The following is a 16,420-nucleotide window of genomic DNA, read 5'->3' on the forward strand; positions in this document are numbered from 1 at the left end:
ATTGGAAATAGTGAAGTTATTATTTTGTTTGTCCTAATTTGGCTGATTTTATGGGTGGGGGATATTCTTCACACATCTAAACTTGCCATCTCCTGATTTTTTTTTTCAAATTATTACTTAAGAGTATTAGATCAAAGACATTTCAACAAAAATAATAGGGCACCTTCTTAATGTGCACCTTGCAGTGCATGAAAAATAAATAAAGCAGGTACGGACACAGGATGAGAAGCACTTCTAAGTACGTCCGCTAGAGGGAGCCATTCCACCTCTGCTCAGGTGTTAATTCAGCAGTGATCGTACTCTTCTACCTCACTGCTGTGAAACTGTTTCATCTCCGCAAATATTTCCCCTCATACGCAGCCAGACATGTTTCTGACACAGATGTGACTCGCTTTCATATTTTCACGTTTGCATCTTCATCAAATCCGTTGGCCGCTTCTTAATCACGGCAACAACAACAACAAAAAAAACAACTCCAACATGCACCTGAGCTGCTGATTTTGGGAATCCACATAAAGTAAAGCAATACCCGGCGGGTTGGAAGAGCGCGCTTTTCTCTCCGGGTGTCCTTTTTTTTGGAGGGGGGGGGGCGCAACACCCTCCGATGCAATTAACCCAGGAAGAGCAGTTTGCCAAGGGGGACTCACCGCCGACCACAGCAGCTCTCCAGACCGACGGAAGTGCCGGGTTTCCGGCCAAAATGTGCAGTGAATGTTATGTGAATCAGACATTTGTGAACGATGATGGGACCGGGGCCGTGAACGAGCACAAGCCACGGTAAGAAAGACAACTTTTGGAATATGCAGATATGACAGATCACTCGACTGATTATTGCTCCCTGAAAGTTTTCCAACTACGGATCTGCAAAAAAGATATTTATTCCTGTTATTATCGTCATTATTGTTGTTATTATTTACTGTGCTGAGCACTGTCAGCTCTGCTGTGTGTTCAGCTGTTGTTTGGTTTATCCTGCGTCCACTTCTTTCATCACAGTTTCTCTTATATTTACTCATTATGCGTTATGGAAACGATGCCGTCCTGCCTGTCTCCAGAGGACGTTTCACTAAAATCTGTCAAGCAAAAATGGAAAATCTCGTGTCTAATGTTCCCAAGAGCACATGCAGACAGGATAACCGCCCCTGTTTGGTGACATAAATAAAATAAATCACCTGAATGAAGCAAGTTAAGATCAACAGAGCATTATGGGAAACAGACGATCTACAGTCTGTCTTCAGAAGACTTTGCGAGTGTGTTCCTGTACATTTGTTCTGGTGTAAAGTGTTATCATCTCTTCACTTGACACCAAAGTTTCTGATCCACCCCCCCTTCCCTTTCCTGATTTAGTTGGACTGTTCTAGTCATGCAAACTAGTTTATTTCCTGTAACATGGCAATAACTAGTGAACTAGAGAAACTCTAAAATTTATGAGATCTCTTTTTCTGTCTTGCACTCTTTTTTCAGTCTAGTCTGTCTGTTCCTCATGCACCCCCCCCCCCCCCTCCCCACATCGTCCCCCTTCTCCTGCTTTTCACCGTCTTCTTCTCCCCCCTCCTCCAGTGCCTCCCACGCCGACCACAGCGGGGTCATTTTAGACATCTCCACTCTCAGGATGGAACAGCAGGAGAGCGAGGTGCCTCCGCTGCCGCCCCGTTTCCGTTTCAGAGACCTGCTGGGAGACCAGACCTTCCAGAACGAGGACAGGTAGGAGAGAACGGGTGACCAGAGAGGGAGCTCAGACTCTTTAATCCAGACAGGTTTAACCATCAGATAGGAAACGCAAAACATTAGTTCAAATTTTCAAACAGATCTAAACTCTTAAAAAGTTTCTGCTTCAGTTTCTTTTATGTTGATTCGTCTTTGTGAGCTAGTTTGGGGTGTTCTTGTGCTGTGAGCTGTCCGTGGTGCTGAACAGTCTCACCCTGCTTGTTCAGCACCACAGATCCCTCCTGTCTGAGCAGGAAAATCAACAAATAATGCCAATAAATTTAAAATTGACCTTTCCTCTTATCATACCCCCCCCCCCCCCGATGAAGCAGTACCCATATTTGTTCTATACTATATTGGCATTGTTCATTGTGTATCCTTGTCCCGCGAACGCACCAAGGATCTGTCCTTGTCTGACAGCATCATTAGCGTGGGGTCTCTGAGTCTCTGAGTCTCTGAGTCTCTGAGTCTCGCGGTCAGCATCTGCCTGAGATCTCCAAAATGTCACTGGTCACATCTGCTGGAACAGCGAACATCCATCACTCAAAAGGTTTCTCTCCCGGAGGCGCGTCGATACCGGCCACCTCTTTCCCACCGTCTCATCCCATCCTGACATTTTCTGCAGCTCTGACCTGATACTTATTTATCTGTACTTCCGCTGTCGCTTTTGCCGTCTGATGGGGTGTTGCACCAGAGTGGGTGACGGTGGGGGGGGGGGATTCGAGTGGGTTGCCTCTTTAATACAAAAGCACTGAATCACAGGTGAGGTCGGCTATAAATGGCTACTTCAGCTTCTTCAAAACAAGGGGATAAAAGGAAATAGGAGAGACAGGTAAGAGAAGAAGACAGGAGGAGTCCAAGCAGCACCCACCATAATAAAGAGACAAATAATTATTCATCTTCCAGCTCTGTTGGATGCTGCATAGCTACTGAGGAGAAACATGCTGCTGCAGCATCAGTTAGGGTTATTCCAGCCAGTGTTGCTGTGGCAACAGGCCTGCTCATGAGCTAGAAAAAGAGAGAGATTCTGTACTTTTTCCAAAAATATTTCACAAAGCACTCCGTTCCTGTAAGTACACAACCGATCAAACACTGCTTATGGCTCTGATTGTTTGGTGAGAGGAGCGTGGTCACGTTCTTTGATTCGCGGGTACATCATCAAGTTAGCGCTGCGCCGACGAGCCGCGAGGCTGGCTGCACGACGCAGCTCTGCGCGTTAAAGGAGGATGGATCCGAAGATCATCATCCCCACCTGGGTCAGTTCTTCAGTCCTGGAACATTTGGGCAGCGATGGGGTGCAGAGGTAGGCCCACACCGAGCAGCTGCCAGTAGCGTGCACGGTGTTCCGCTGTCGCAGCGAGGACTTAGATGCATGTGCAAATTCCTTCAAATTCTGCAATCTGGTAATGAAAGTGTGACTCGTGAGCTCTGAAAGTGCTGAGAGGCACTAAAATGGGCTGATTTGAGTCTCCAACCTGTAATCAGCAGGCGTCATTTTAATTCCTCCTGTTATCTTTTGTTTGTTTTCTCATCTTGATGCCTTAACAACAATTAAAATAATGTCACGCTGGAGGACGCAACGTAAAAGAACATGACTCAGAGTTGATCTGTTTGTTTGATTAAAAAAACTGTTTTACCAATGATAAGAAATCCATTTTACACCTGCTAATTAGCGAAAGGGTTATTTGCATTATTCTATAAGCTTATGTAGCACGAGCTAGCTCGAAGAATTCTTCTCTTAATGGTATTTGTCTCCAGCTCATGGCAAAGCATGCAAAATACACACGCAGTTTAAATCAACACAGTCAAAGATGTAGAAACAAAGTTTCACTCTTCTCGATGAGTCTCTAAATTTATTGTCGGGTCGGAGGATTGAGGGGAGGTTCATAATCAGAAATGGAATAAAATCACAAATATGAGGGGGTGTTGTGATTTCACAGCTTTTAGATTGCGAACCGCTGGAGTTGATGGTGAAGACGGTGCATCAATCACATTTCAGCCGTCTGGACTCTGTTCTGATCCCACTCGCAGAACAATGGAAGCCACCGCTGACATTTTTAAATGACGCTGATTAGCCCCGAGCAACGAGTCTTATTGGCTATATCTGAGATGTGGCACTGCAGTATGACTAATGTCAGACCCCTCCAGCAAGTAATTGTGCGCTCAACAGGAGCTGATTATGGGTCATTACTTACGCCATTATGTGTGCGTGTGGGTGGAAGGGGAGCCGGCACGGCGGCGCCGACTGAGAGCGGACTGTAGGGCCCTCCTGTGTGACGGCGCTCTCTGCTGAAGTGCCTTCGGAGTCCATCGGTGTCAGATGTGACAGCTGGTAGCGGAGCTCCTCACTGAAGGTTTCTTTGTTAGCACTGCCCTCTGGTTCCTTCAAAACGCTACAGTCTGTTTTAGCATAAAGGAGCGTTGACGGAGAAGATTCTGATACACTCGGCGCCCCGGATGACAATTCTCAACCCTCCCATCTCCCTGCGGCAGCTGCTCTTTTTTGGCGCCAGCTTCTCGTCCTACAGTAACCCCGTTTTATCATTTGGAAGGCAATCTAAGACAGGTCATCACCAAACCCACCTCGGGCAGATCATTAGAAAAACCAACACATGACCCCCCCCTTTCTCTTGGTCGCTTCTCTCCTCTGTCAGGGTCCAGGTGGAGTTTTATGTGAACGAAAACACCTTCAAGGAGCGTCTGAAGCTTTTCTTCATCAAAAACCAAAGATCTAGTAAGTGGATGGAAGCAGCGCGACCTTTTGACCTCTTGACTCCACCAGAGCCAAACTGAATGCTGCCGATCGCTCCCCCCTTTTCCCGCCTCCCCAGGTTTGAGGATTCGCGTCTTCAACTTCTCCCTGAAGCTGCTCACCTGTCTGCTCTACATGATCCGAGTGGTGACGGACGATCCCGCTCAGGGCGCTGCGGCCAATCCCAGCGCCGGACAGCCCATCTACGGCAGCAACAAATGGTTGGTGGAAAAGTGATGCGCACGCACGGGACAGAGAGGACATGGGGGACATGGGGGACATGGGGGACATGAATGACAAATGATTCTTTTCCACTGTAACATTATTATCGTCTGATGCATTTGCTCATTTTTATCGTACACCATGTGTTACAGTTCTTTATCACTTAATATTGTAGCTTTAAATATATTTTAAAAACATGAAAAGTTTGTTTTCATGTCTCTGAATCTTGTGTCGTTCTGCTGACTTTAATACTGGACGTGCATTAGTAAAACATGATCATGGTCTTTTCTTTTTGCTAGTGTTGACTGTCAGTGGAACGGTGGGTCCGTCCAGGACAGAGACATTAGCTGGTGAGCTGTTATAAAGCTGCCTTAGTTCATTTCAAAGTGTTTTAATCGAAGTAATAATGTAAAGATCGTGTTCGTGTGACAGGGAGCTGATTTTCTGGGTGGATCGAAAGGCGCCAGTCTGGGCCATCCAAGTGAGTCCCACCAAGATCTGGACAGAGAAAAAGAATCTTTCACATGAGGACAAATGCCTTTGTCCATGTGTGGTGACTGTTTCGTCCTCTTTTCTGGTGGGAACAGGTGATTGTGGCCATCATTAGCTTCCTGGAGACCATGTTGCTGATGTATCTGAGCTATAAGGTAACACACACGTACACACGCATGTGCGGGGGGATTATGCAACACAGCCTGTGCAAATAATAACACTGAGTGTCTGAGAATGACAGTCCATAATTGGTGTAATTAGGCAAAGTCATTTGTCAGAGCTATATTAGGCACAAATGTTAATTGCCCAATCAGACGGAGGTGAAGGATTAAGTGGTCGTGTAGAGTGACAGATCAAAGTTAAGAGGCGTATTCGTGCGGATGACCTTCTATTCTTTTTAATAGGTGGAGCGGTTAAAACGTGTGTGCATGTTTATTTTAGGGGAACATCTGGGAGCAGATCTTCCAGGTGTCCTTTCTGCTGGAGATGATCAACACTGTTCCGTTCATCATTACGGTAAAGCTTTATCCTCACGTGCGTTCTCACACACCAAACTGAATTCTTTCAAATGCTGGCCTTCACACATGGAGGCCAAACCACACGTGCTACAGCCAGGTCACTGTGGCCCTCTCCAGGCAGGGTGCATGTAAATGCTAATGCCATTTAGCAGTGAATAAGTTGGTGTTTTTGCAATGTTGCAGGCTATGTTAATTTGTTGTTCCTGTTGACGTCGGTTCAGCTTTTAAAAGCCATTTTCAAGGCATTTGAACTAAAATACATGCCTCATTTTACTCAGATGTGAGGAAAATATAATTACGCCCGGTATATTTGCTCGTCCTTGAACATTTCTGCATGAGTCAGGGCGGATCTCCATCTGCACTCAATGTTTGACAATCAAAACTCATCTCCTGGTTTTGATTGAGGAAACTTGTTCCCTGGTTTCACTTTAGTTGAGGAAATAAATGCAGAATTTCTGAAACCAGCAAGTATGAATGTGGGTATTTCTGTACTCTCTGCATTATGGTCTGGTAGAACATTCTATCCAGAACTTTGTTGTAGCTGAGCAGATCAGAAAGAACCAAAGATGTTCTGTTGTGTCTTTGGAGTGGAGCCTCACTACAGTATGTTCTGTCAATCAAGAGGATCATCAAAGAGGGACCCAGTGGGGGTTTCACTTATAAATTATTTTAATCTAAATATAATAGGACCAACAGAATGGGGAACTCATTCATCCCCCGAGCCATCAGACTGTTCAACTCCTCACTGGGGGGGAGGAGGGCCAACAGAAGGACTGGAACAACACTGGAATAACATAATACTGTGACATCCATTCATTCAGTTCATTCATCCATCTATTCATTTATTTACATTTTTATAGTTTTATATTTTATATTCTATATTCTATTTTTAATTTATTCTATTTTATTTCTTATTTTATTCTATTTTTATTATCTTTAATAGGTTTAATGGTGTGTAATGGTGGTGGGTAATTTTGTGCAGTGTTGTACGTTTTTTTGGAGATGCTAATTTCCCTGATGGACACCCCCTAAAGGGATCAATAAAGTACTCTATCTATCTATCATAATAAAACTTACGTCAGTGCTGTTCTCAGAAGTATTAGGATGCAGTGTGGTCAGTGGGGAGCAGCATTCCCAAATGTATAATCAGATCATCATGCTAACAGCGCAAGATCACGTTTAGCTGCGCAGCAGCTAAATATGTCGTTCTTCCTCAGATCTTCTGGCCCTCCATACGGAACATCTTCATTCCTGTTTTCCTCAACTGCTGGCTGGCCAAGTGTGCTCTGGAGAATATGATTGTGAGTTCCAAGGTGGATTCATTTGATTGCTTTCTGGTAACGGCTTGTTTTCAATCAGCACTTTAACGACTCTGTTAATGGAGAAGCGCTGCTGGATCAGCTGACAGCCATTGGGCAGCCGTCAAACATCTCTCTGCATCAGCAACATTTGCCGTCCCAGCGTCCCCCTCCGTAGCTCTGGCTCTCCTCCAGCTGCATGCACCCCGGCAGACCCCTGCTGGGAGCTAATTCTGGAGCCTGTTTTCACTTTACAGCGCTGCTCTGTGAGACACTCTGCAGCGAGAAACATCAAACATCATTTCATCTCCTTTAATCATTTAAATTGAAAGGCTGAGTTAATGGCGTGAGGGATTCTCTGGCTCAATGGAGGAAGTCGGTATCTTTACATGTGACGTTAACGTGCGCTCTCTCTGTTTGGGCAGAACGATGTCCACAGAGCCATCCAGAGGACCAACTCAGCCATGTTCAACCAGGTCCTCATTCTGATCTGCACACTGCTCTGCCTGGTCTTCACTGGGTGAGTCCTCCAGGATTTTACAGCTTAAGATTTTGAGCCAGTCACAAGGTAAAGAAGAGTAAAGTAAAAGTAAAAATAATGCACTGATGTCGCGCCTTCTAAAACAGCACATGTGGAATCCAGCATCTGGAGCGGGCGGGCAAAAACCTCTCCCTCTTCAACTCTTTCTACTTCTGCATCGTCACCTTCTCCACCGTCGGCTTTGGGGACGTCACCCCGCGGATATGGCCCTCCCAGCTGCTGGTGGTCATCATGATCTGCGTGGCTCTGGTGGTGCTGCCCCTGCAGGTGAGAGGAGACCAACGTGCACCTGCGATCAGAGGTGGCTTCTATTTTTCACGCCCCGTGTTGTTGCGCATCAGTTCGAGGAGCTGATCTACCTGTGGATGGAGAGACAGAAGTCTGGAGGCAATTACAGCCGCCACAGAGCCCAGACGGAGAAACACGTAGTTCTCTGCGTCAGCGCACTGAAGATCGATCTGCTCATGGATTTTCTCAACGAATTCTACGCTCATCCGAGACTGCAGGTACGAGGATGTCAAGTATATGTGTGGTTTGGCTTTAAGGATTCCGATTTTCAATTAATTAATTACTGTGTTTAGTGTGCGGGGTACCCCAGGAGACATGTTTTGGACCATTCTTGTTTTCAATTACAAAATGTTGGACTTGTAATCAACTTAATTTGCTTTAAAAAAAGAAAAAAAACAATGATACAGTCGCTGTTTCACTAAAGCGGCTCTTGTGTAATCTCCAAGGATTACTATGTGGTGATCCTGTGCCCAACCGAGATGGACCTGCAGGTGCGGAGGGTGCTGCAGATACCCCTGTGGTCCCAGAGGGTGATTTACCTGCAAGGATCCGTCCTCAAAGACCAGGACCTGCTGAGAGCAAAGTAACCAACAGATCCCTGAATGTTTTACTGCGCTCGCACTTCCAAACGTGTTCCTGCCGCTGAATTCTTCTTGAAAGTGTCAGGCTAATTACACAGCAGTAACAACGTCCTTCTGTCATCATGATTCCAAAGCATTAGCGAAGTATCAGTTGTCATAGTAACTGAGGTCAGTTTACCTCCCTGACAGTACATTTGAATTGGCTCAGATGAGCAACAGCAAGTGTGAGACGGAGTTGAAATGCCTTAGAAAAACAGCTTTTGGCCTCAAACCCTGACTCCTAAAACAAAGTGAATATGTAAAGTGGAAGAGCAGAACTACACAACAACCGTCCCTTCCAACATCAAACCACGACTTTGATGAATGCTCTTATATAACTCCGACGTATATACATTTGTCACAGTTTCCACAGAGCATTCACAAGTAGGAGATTGGGCGTGTGTCAGCCTGGCACCTTTTCAAATCCTCCCACGCTTGTTTTGCATCCTGAAATCTCCTGACTGTGCTAATCATATGCATTAACAGTTCCACGCAAGTGCACATACAGCACAGAGCGTTACAGGCTGGTGTGTCCATTTAAGTGAAGGACTGCTGCTCTTTTCCACTTAGCCTTGATAGCCCAACTACATACATTTTCTCTCTGTTTTATGTATTTTCTCCGATACTGAACGTCCCATTCTGCAGGATGGATGACGCCGAGGCTTGTTTCATTTTAAGCAGCCGCAACGAGGTGGATCGCATGGCTGCGGTGAGAAACGAATTAACTCAAATCGTTGATTCTGTCGCACGTAGCAGATGTAAGAAGGCACCTGTCTTCATTAGGACCATCAGACAATCTTGAGAGCCTGGGCAGTGAAGGACTTTGCCCCAAACTGCCCCCTTTATGTTCAGATACTCAAACCGGAAAATAAGTTCCATGTCAAATTTGCAGGTGAGCCTATTCAGACAAAGTTTTTATTTTTTCCACTCAAACAGCTCCTCTGGGATATGGCACTCGGTCCTTTTCTGCATCTTTTCCAGATCATGTTGTGTGTGAGGAGGAGTTCAAATACGCCATGTTGGCACTAAATTGCATCTGTCCCGCCACCTCCACCCTGATCACGCTGCTCGTACACACCTCCAGCGGACGGTCAGTCTCCCCGCAAGGCCGACAACCTTCCCGGGCTCCTTTGTGCGTTTGCAAAGGTCGAATTTTTTCAGGTTTTCGTGTCTGATGATGTGAAATATGATTTTTTTATGGAGCAGAGAGGTGAATGAGCTCAAACAAACTGGAAGTCTCAGTTCATTGTGGGGAACGGCGGGAAGCCGCGGGAGCACAATGTGCCAGCAAAGAAAACTGGTGGGGCCACAATGGCTTTTTTTAGGATGCGTTTTTTTCTGTGAAGTCGTATGAAAAGCTAACTGGTGGGAAATGATTTTTCACAGCGTGTATAGTTCACTTTTAAAAGCTCTTGTCACTTTCTTTCAGAGGCACTGCATTAAGAGGGGAATGAAGGGGCTGCGCCACTTACTGCGTTCTTGACAACAGTTCTTTGAACAGTGAAGCTTTATTAGAAAACCCATGTAGACTTTGGGTTCAATCAGGACCATGTTCTGCAAATAACCCCTAAAGATGGATGAGTGATTGTATAGGAAGAATGTACATGTACATATAATTGGCAGGTGGTTTTAACTAAAATAGGGCTAAGATACAGAGCCTGGATACTTTGGTTATTAGCCTCGCTTCATGTGTTAAATTTGAATTATTTTTATCGCGCTTAATGTTCATGAAGAGACTAGCAATTACCATAATTACCATATTTCTGAGGGTATATTAGTGCTTAGAAGAATAATTGAACTGCAATAGGTTCAGGAAATACAGAGTGTTTATATTCTGGATCTGATTGTGTTTCTTTAATCGACTGCAGAGAGGGTCAGCAGTCACCGGAGCAGTGGCAGAAGATGTACGGATGCTGCTCTGGAAATGAGGTCTACCACATCCGAGTGTGCGACAGCAAGTTCTTCAGGGAGTACAATGGCAAAAGCTTCACTTACGCTTCCTTCCATTCTCACAAGAAGTGAGTTGAGGCGTAGGATGATGCTCGTCCTTCAGATGTTTATAAAGAAATTCCCCGGTGATAAGAAGCTTGTATTTCATTCTCAGACTACCTTGTTTACGGCCCGGAAATCTAGCATGTGCCCAGCAGGAATAATAGAAGGGAATATGAGCGTAGCACTGTTGTGTGCAGGTATGGTGTGTGTCTGATCGGAATAAAGAGGGAGGACGACAAGAGCATTCTGTTGAATCCTGGCCCGCGTCACATCATGGCTACCACAGACACCTGCTACTACATCAACATCACCAAGGAGGAGAACTCTGCCTTCATTTTTAACCAGGAGGAGAGGAAGGGCCGCCCTGTGGGGGGGATCTACGATGGCCCCTCGCAGCTTCCGGTGCACAGCATAATTGCCAGCATGGGTGAGGGAGAGCCCAGAGATGCTCTTGTTGATTTACAGAGCAATGCCTGATTCTAGGGTGAAATCTAAAGCTCGGTGAATGTCGTTCGCAGGCACTGTTGCCATGGATCTCCAGAATGCGAGTCCCCCGGATCCATCCGGGAGTAAATCGGTCCCGACGACTGTAAATGGAACTGGCGGTCGCAGGCCGAGCATAGCTCCAGTTCAGGAGATCGCAGATTCCTCCTCAATTCTGCCCTGTGACCTCCTCGGTGACCAATCAGAAGATGACTCCGTCTTTATAGACGAGAAGGGTCACTCATCTACAGAGTAAGGATTAGGATTCTGAGGTTCTGTGTAATGCTAATGATAATGCTAATCCCATTTCTTAATGTACATTAGTGCAATCAGACTTCCTCTGTGCAGTATATGCAAATGAGTCTTTTGTTAGATTTTGCATCTAATGAGCTGGAATCCTATCCTTTGTCATTTAAAAAGTTCTCTTAAATGTTTTGTTACTGAAGTTTTCAGCTCACCTTTTTATTCCCTGTCAGCTATGTGAAAGGTTATCCCCCTAACTCTCCGTACATCGGGAGCTCTCCAACCTTGTGCCATCTGTTGGTGGAAAAAGCCCCATTTTGCTGCTTACGGCTTGATCAGGTGGGTGGGCACCGTCTCTCAAACGTGCTCCCTCTATTACTCACAGCCTCCTAAAATACCTGTCTGCACACAGGGCTGCAGGCACAACAGTTTTGAGGATGCGAAGGCTTACGGCTTCAAAAACAAGCTAATCATCGTGTCAGCCGAGACGGCGGGGAACGGCCTCTACAACTTTATCGTACCTCTCAGGGCTTATTACAGACCCCGGAAAGAACTCAACCCCATTGTGTTACTGCTGGATAATCCGTGAGTTACCTTTTTTTTCTACTTCCCCCCCCCCCCCACCACATGACAGCGGGATGCGTCACTAATGCCACATGCCCGTGTCAGCCCAGCACTCAGAACAAGGCTGCGGAGGTGGAACTTCATTCTGGTTTCCGCTGTTACATTTCCACCGCCGCTCACAGTGACAGCGAGCATGTTTTCAGCAACAAAGAAAAGGCAGCAATCAGTTGCTCCAGACAGTAACCATAGCAACTTCCTCAGCCTTGAACCTGTGCCTTACTAAAAGGGGAGAAAAAGATGAAGAGGAGTGATTTACTGGAAAAAGGGAGAAAAAAAAACGATGGTATTTTTATTAGTAACCCTGATGTGTCCCTGCTCGGCCCCCACATGTGGGACACACAGGTATGAGGACAAACACGCTACCTCCATGCCAGTCACTCTCTCATCTTTCCTGTCGCAGCTAAATACAAACACAAACACCCACACGGCTGATTACACAATCCGAGCACTTACGACAGCCTTGGGTCGCTAGTCAGCAGGACTGGGCAGATGCAGTATTAAAGTGACTAATTCCCTCTGAACAAGCTCAGAACCACATCCACATACCCTTTAAGGACATCCAGGCAGGGACAGCAGAGTCCACAGCATGTTTATGTGTAGTCAAGAAGAAGAAACAGTCTTTTTAGTCTCCTCAGAAAGCTGAAATGTTTTCACATGGGATCAGGGAGAGGTGTCAGAGGAAGCTGCCCTGGACAGCCACTCTGGGCATTTAGTTCCTCTCCTGCCACCAGTCTGCAATTTGGAGAAATGCAGGGCTTGAACCCATGACCCCATGATGAAGAATATATGAAGTGTTTTCACCCCAGATCAGACTTGGGGGTTTTGGGGGACATTTAGGGGATCAGCAACTTGCTCAAGGGTGACATCTCTCGCATGACCAATAAAAGGAGAAACATTCACACCAGATGGGACTTGAACCCACAATCCCTGGCTTAGAATGCCAGTGAATGATCCAGTGCTCCAAATACATCATGTTTCTCCTGGGAGCAGTCAGCAAATTGAACATTTGCTATGATGCTGCAGTCCATGATCAAAGCAAGTGGAAGTGTTTTCAACCCAAATGGGAGTTAAGAGTTCTTGGAGACAGTTGCTTGGTAATTGTTCAAAGGCACTTCAGTACTGCACCTAATACATGACCCCCTCAGGCCAATAACACCAGTGTCCATCTTGCTCAATGTCATGATGTAGAAAAAGCAGTAATTACACCCCAGATGGGACTTGAACCCACAATCCCTGGCTTAGGAGGCCAGTGCCTTATCCATTAGGCCACTGGGGCGTTTTCTGACATTTTATAAGGTGTATACTACCTTGCTCAAGGGCACCAGCGCGCCAAATATATTAAGGCAGTCTGCAAATTGGAACATAAGAGATCTTGCTCAAGGGCACTTCAGAACTGCTCCTAAAACACCCAACTCCAGAATGTTAGAGTAAGACACAAGGACAACAACAGTCCAGTGTGGGGATTGATGTCATGACAAAGAAAAGGCTGACTTTACACCCCAGATGGGATTCGAACCCACAATCCCTGGCTTAGGAGGCCAGTGCCTTGTCCATTAGGCCACTGGGGCTTTGTTCCCATGGGTCTTTGTTGGACAGCCAGTCTGGGGTCCTGGACAGTGACTGAGGCCACCAGGGGTTTTATTTAGTTTCACATCAGTTCAAACACCGTCTTTTGTTCACACTTGCTGGCCCATAAGAAAATAAAATCATGCACTATGTAAAGTTTAAACATGCAAAGGTAAAACCAAAACTGAGTGACCATATGTTTATTTCTAGGCCAGATAATCATTTTCTGGAGGCCATCTGCTGTTTTCCTATGGTCTACTATATGGCGGGGACCATTGACAAGTGAGACTTTCACAGAACCTTTTGTCTTTAATCCCATTCTGATTGTTCTCTCCAACAAATGAGTTGTCTTTGTTTACTTGTTGGACACAGTATTGAATGAAATCTGTGCCTGTGTGTGATTCAGCCTGGACAGCCTGCTGCAGTGTGGCATCATCTACGCCGACAACTTGGTGGTTGTGGACAAAGAGAGCACAATGAGCGCTGAGGAGGACTACATGGCCGACGCCAAGACTATCGTCAACGTACAGACGATGTTCAGGTGAGCCAGACGAATGGCCAAATCCTCATCCGAGGCACTCCACTCTTCCTTTACCTGTCACTGCAGGTTATTTCCCAGTCTCAGTATCATCACTGAGCTCACTCATCCATCCAACATGAGATTTATGCAGTTCAGAGCTAAAGACTGCTACTCGCTGGCTCTCTCCAAGCTGGAGAAGGTAGAGTCTCCTTCCATTTAAGAACATTCACTCTGAGGATTTGGGTTTTTTTAAATGACCATAAAGCCTTTGAATTTTTTGGGACTCCTTCCTCAGAAAGAGCGTGACAAAGGCTCCAACTTGGCCTTCATGTTCCGCCTCCCCTTTGCCGCAGGCAGAGTTTTCAGCATCAGCATGTTGGACACTCTGCTGTACCAGGTGGGTTTACACCTCAGCCCGAACACTCTGACGCACAAATTAAAGTTGAAAGAGTATTTTCCAGATGAAAATTGCTGCTGTCAGAGACTGATGCTCTGACAGCAGCAATTTTCATCCTAGAGCAAAAGTGCCCCCTTGTGTTGACAGAAATTACAGCCCATCCCTCTGTTCGCTCCATTTAAACCCGTTTCTGTGATTACTCGTCAGTCATTTGTGAAGGACTACATGATCCTCATCGCCAGGCTGCTGCTGGGGCTGGACACCACTCCAGGGTCCGGATACCTCTGTGCGGTGAGATCTTTAGGACTGTAAGTCAGGACAGAACAATAATGACACTGAATATTAACTCTAGTTTGATTTCAGATGAAGGTAACAGAGGAGGACCTTTGGATTGGCACTTATGGGAGACTGTTCCAGAAACTCTGCTCATCCAGCGCTGAAATTCCTATTGGGATTTATCGGACCGAATCCCACATTTTCACAACTTCTGAGGTGCTTTTTTTAATTTATTTTTTTCTCTATCTTTTATCAAATCTGTAAACCTTTGTGTAATACTGCAGTCGCAGGTATCGGTCAATGTTGATGACTGTGAGGACACCAAAGACAGGGGGGAGGAGCCCCGCGGCAACGAGCAGCCGGATCCCCCTCTGCTGAGGAAGAAGAGCATGCAGTGGGCACGACGTCTGAGTAAAAAAAGCACCAGGTGGCAGGGGACCAGCCGGGACTCCACCAAAGACCACGCCCAGCGCATCGCTCAGCAGCGCCTGAACCTCTACCGGCGCTCCGAGAGGGAGGAGCTGTCCGAGCTGGTCCGCAACCGCATGAGGCACCTGGGTCTCCCTACTTCCGGGAACGGTGAGGATGGACGCGTGAGCCATCACACAGCTCAGAGCTGCACTCCTGATGTTAAACGTCCTCTTTGTGCTGTTTGCAGAAGATCTCTCCAACCTGACAGCCAGTGATGTCATGAACAGGGTCAATCTGGGATACCTGCAAGGTGCGTCCACAGTAGATCACAGCCTGATCACGTGTCTGCTGCTTATGGTGACATTTCTCTTTCAGATGAGCAGAGCGATCACCAAAACACCCTGTCCTATGTCCTGATCAACCCCTTACCTGACACCAGGCTGGAGCTTAATGACATTGTGTAAGTCCGAGCACTTTAAGCATATTGTTTACCACAGCAGAGGGCTATAAATCTCTCTCTCTCTCTCTCCTCTCTCTCTCTCTCTCTCTCTCTCTCTCTCTCTCTCCCAGGTACCTGATTCGTTCAGATCCTCTGGCTCACATGCCCGAGGAGCCTCCGGTCCACAGCAGCAGCCTGAAAGAAAGGCACGAGTCCAGCATTGACGCCAGACAGAACACCCAGCTCTGATCCCTGCACAGGTCCAGCTTTCGTCATCCGTTTTCCTGACTTCACACGTGGGTCCGGGTGCATCCTTACAGGTCCAGTCCTAAACTGGACACAGTATGTAAACACTGCAGTATTACGAGTGCAGCCTGCCTGTCAGGTGACATTATCATCCTCTTACTGCGGTACTGTCGAAATGAATAGTATTGATATCTGTAAAGTCGTGGATAAAATTGTTAATTCAGCTGACTTGAGGGACTTGGAGTTGGGCCTGTCATTGCTGCAGCGTTGCCTTTGTTCAGAATGAAACCTCCAGGCTTCAGAAAGTGAATCGCAGAAGCTTTGTTTGTTGCAGAAACGCCTTGCCTCTAACAAGGACATAAATTCCTCAAAAAGGGCACAAACACTACAGACTACAGCATATTACTTATGTGCATTGAAGCAGTAAAGCTTATTTTTGTAGCTGTGCTATAGACATAGATATTCAATGGTGTAGCAGTTTATTAGTACGTTTTTCCAGCACTACATGACACATATTAGTTAGTCGTTTGCTGCAGACTGAAATGGTTTATTCAAACCTGTTAATACTTTAGAATTATTTTCTTTTGCATAGCAAATTATATGTGTGGCTGTTTAGTCATTTATTTCTGAAATATTACATTCTGATGGGACGACATGTTTAACTTTACCTGCTAAGGTGTACATTCAAATTTAAGTGTTTGTATTCAGTTCCATTCTATTGGAATTTGCAGAATAAAGTGCTACCTTGCAAATGAGGGATGGATAAGGATATGACAGAATGTTAGGTT

At 46.0% G+C, this 16,420-nt stretch overlaps 1 protein-coding gene and 2 non-coding genes across 4 annotated transcripts; 1 reads left to right on the forward strand and 2 right to left on the reverse strand.

Moving 5' to 3' along the window:
• Window positions 1-332: 332 nt before the first annotated feature.
• kcnt1a (potassium sodium-activated channel subfamily T member 1a) lies at window positions 333-16,411 on the forward strand. 2 transcript variants are annotated; one of them, XM_057018188.1, is made up of 31 exons: window positions 333-777; window positions 1,558-1,701; window positions 4,359-4,438; window positions 4,536-4,677; window positions 4,978-5,028; window positions 5,111-5,159; window positions 5,266-5,325; window positions 5,612-5,686; window positions 6,906-6,989; window positions 7,412-7,506; window positions 7,614-7,794; window positions 7,869-8,033; window positions 8,262-8,398; window positions 9,081-9,144; window positions 9,219-9,327; window positions 9,417-9,567; window positions 10,304-10,453; window positions 10,625-10,854; window positions 10,946-11,162; window positions 11,387-11,492; window positions 11,566-11,738; window positions 13,554-13,625; window positions 13,750-13,884; window positions 13,951-14,062; window positions 14,159-14,260; window positions 14,468-14,551; window positions 14,624-14,752; window positions 14,821-15,115; window positions 15,195-15,257; window positions 15,323-15,407; window positions 15,518-16,411. In XM_057018188.1, the coding sequence occupies exons 1-31, from the start codon at window positions 605-607 to the stop codon at window positions 15,633-15,635; spliced, it is 3,831 nt and encodes a 1,276-aa protein (XP_056874168.1). In that variant the 5' UTR covers window positions 333-604; the 3' UTR covers window positions 15,636-16,411. The 2 variants fall into 2 exon arrangements, with proteins under 2 accessions (XP_056874168.1, XP_056874169.1); XM_057018189.1 differs by having other exon boundaries at window positions 334-777; window positions 9,417-9,525.
• trnar-ccu (transfer RNA arginine (anticodon CCU)) lies at window positions 12,981-13,053 on the reverse strand. Its single transcript has one exon. It is a non-coding gene; the product is annotated as a tRNA-Arg (tRNA).
• trnar-ccu (transfer RNA arginine (anticodon CCU)) lies at window positions 13,273-13,345 on the reverse strand. The gene has a single exon. It is a non-coding gene; the product is annotated as a tRNA-Arg (tRNA).
• Window positions 16,412-16,420: the final 9 nt, after the last annotated feature.

The sequence above is a fragment of the Takifugu flavidus genome, chromosome 20 (genome assembly GCF_003711565.1).
Source record: "Takifugu flavidus isolate HTHZ2018 chromosome 20, ASM371156v2, whole genome shotgun sequence".
Taxonomy (NCBI): Eukaryota; Metazoa; Chordata; class Actinopteri; order Tetraodontiformes; family Tetraodontidae; genus Takifugu; species Takifugu flavidus.

What these genes read in the sequence shown, in the direction of transcription:
- kcnt1a (XM_057018188.1), top strand. Translation starts at nt 605, where the DNA reads ATGCAATTAACCCAGGAAGAGCAGTTTGCCAAGGGGGACTCACCGCCG. An exon ending in CGCCAGTCTGGGCCATCCAA is followed by an intron (nt 5,160 to 5,265) that starts GTGAGTCCCACC and finishes TGGTGGGAACAG; the next exon opens with GTGATTGTGGCCATCATTAG. An exon ending in TGGACACTCTGCTGTACCAG is followed by an intron (nt 14,261 to 14,467) that starts GTGGGTTTACAC and finishes ATTACTCGTCAG; the next exon opens with TCATTTGTGAAGGACTACAT.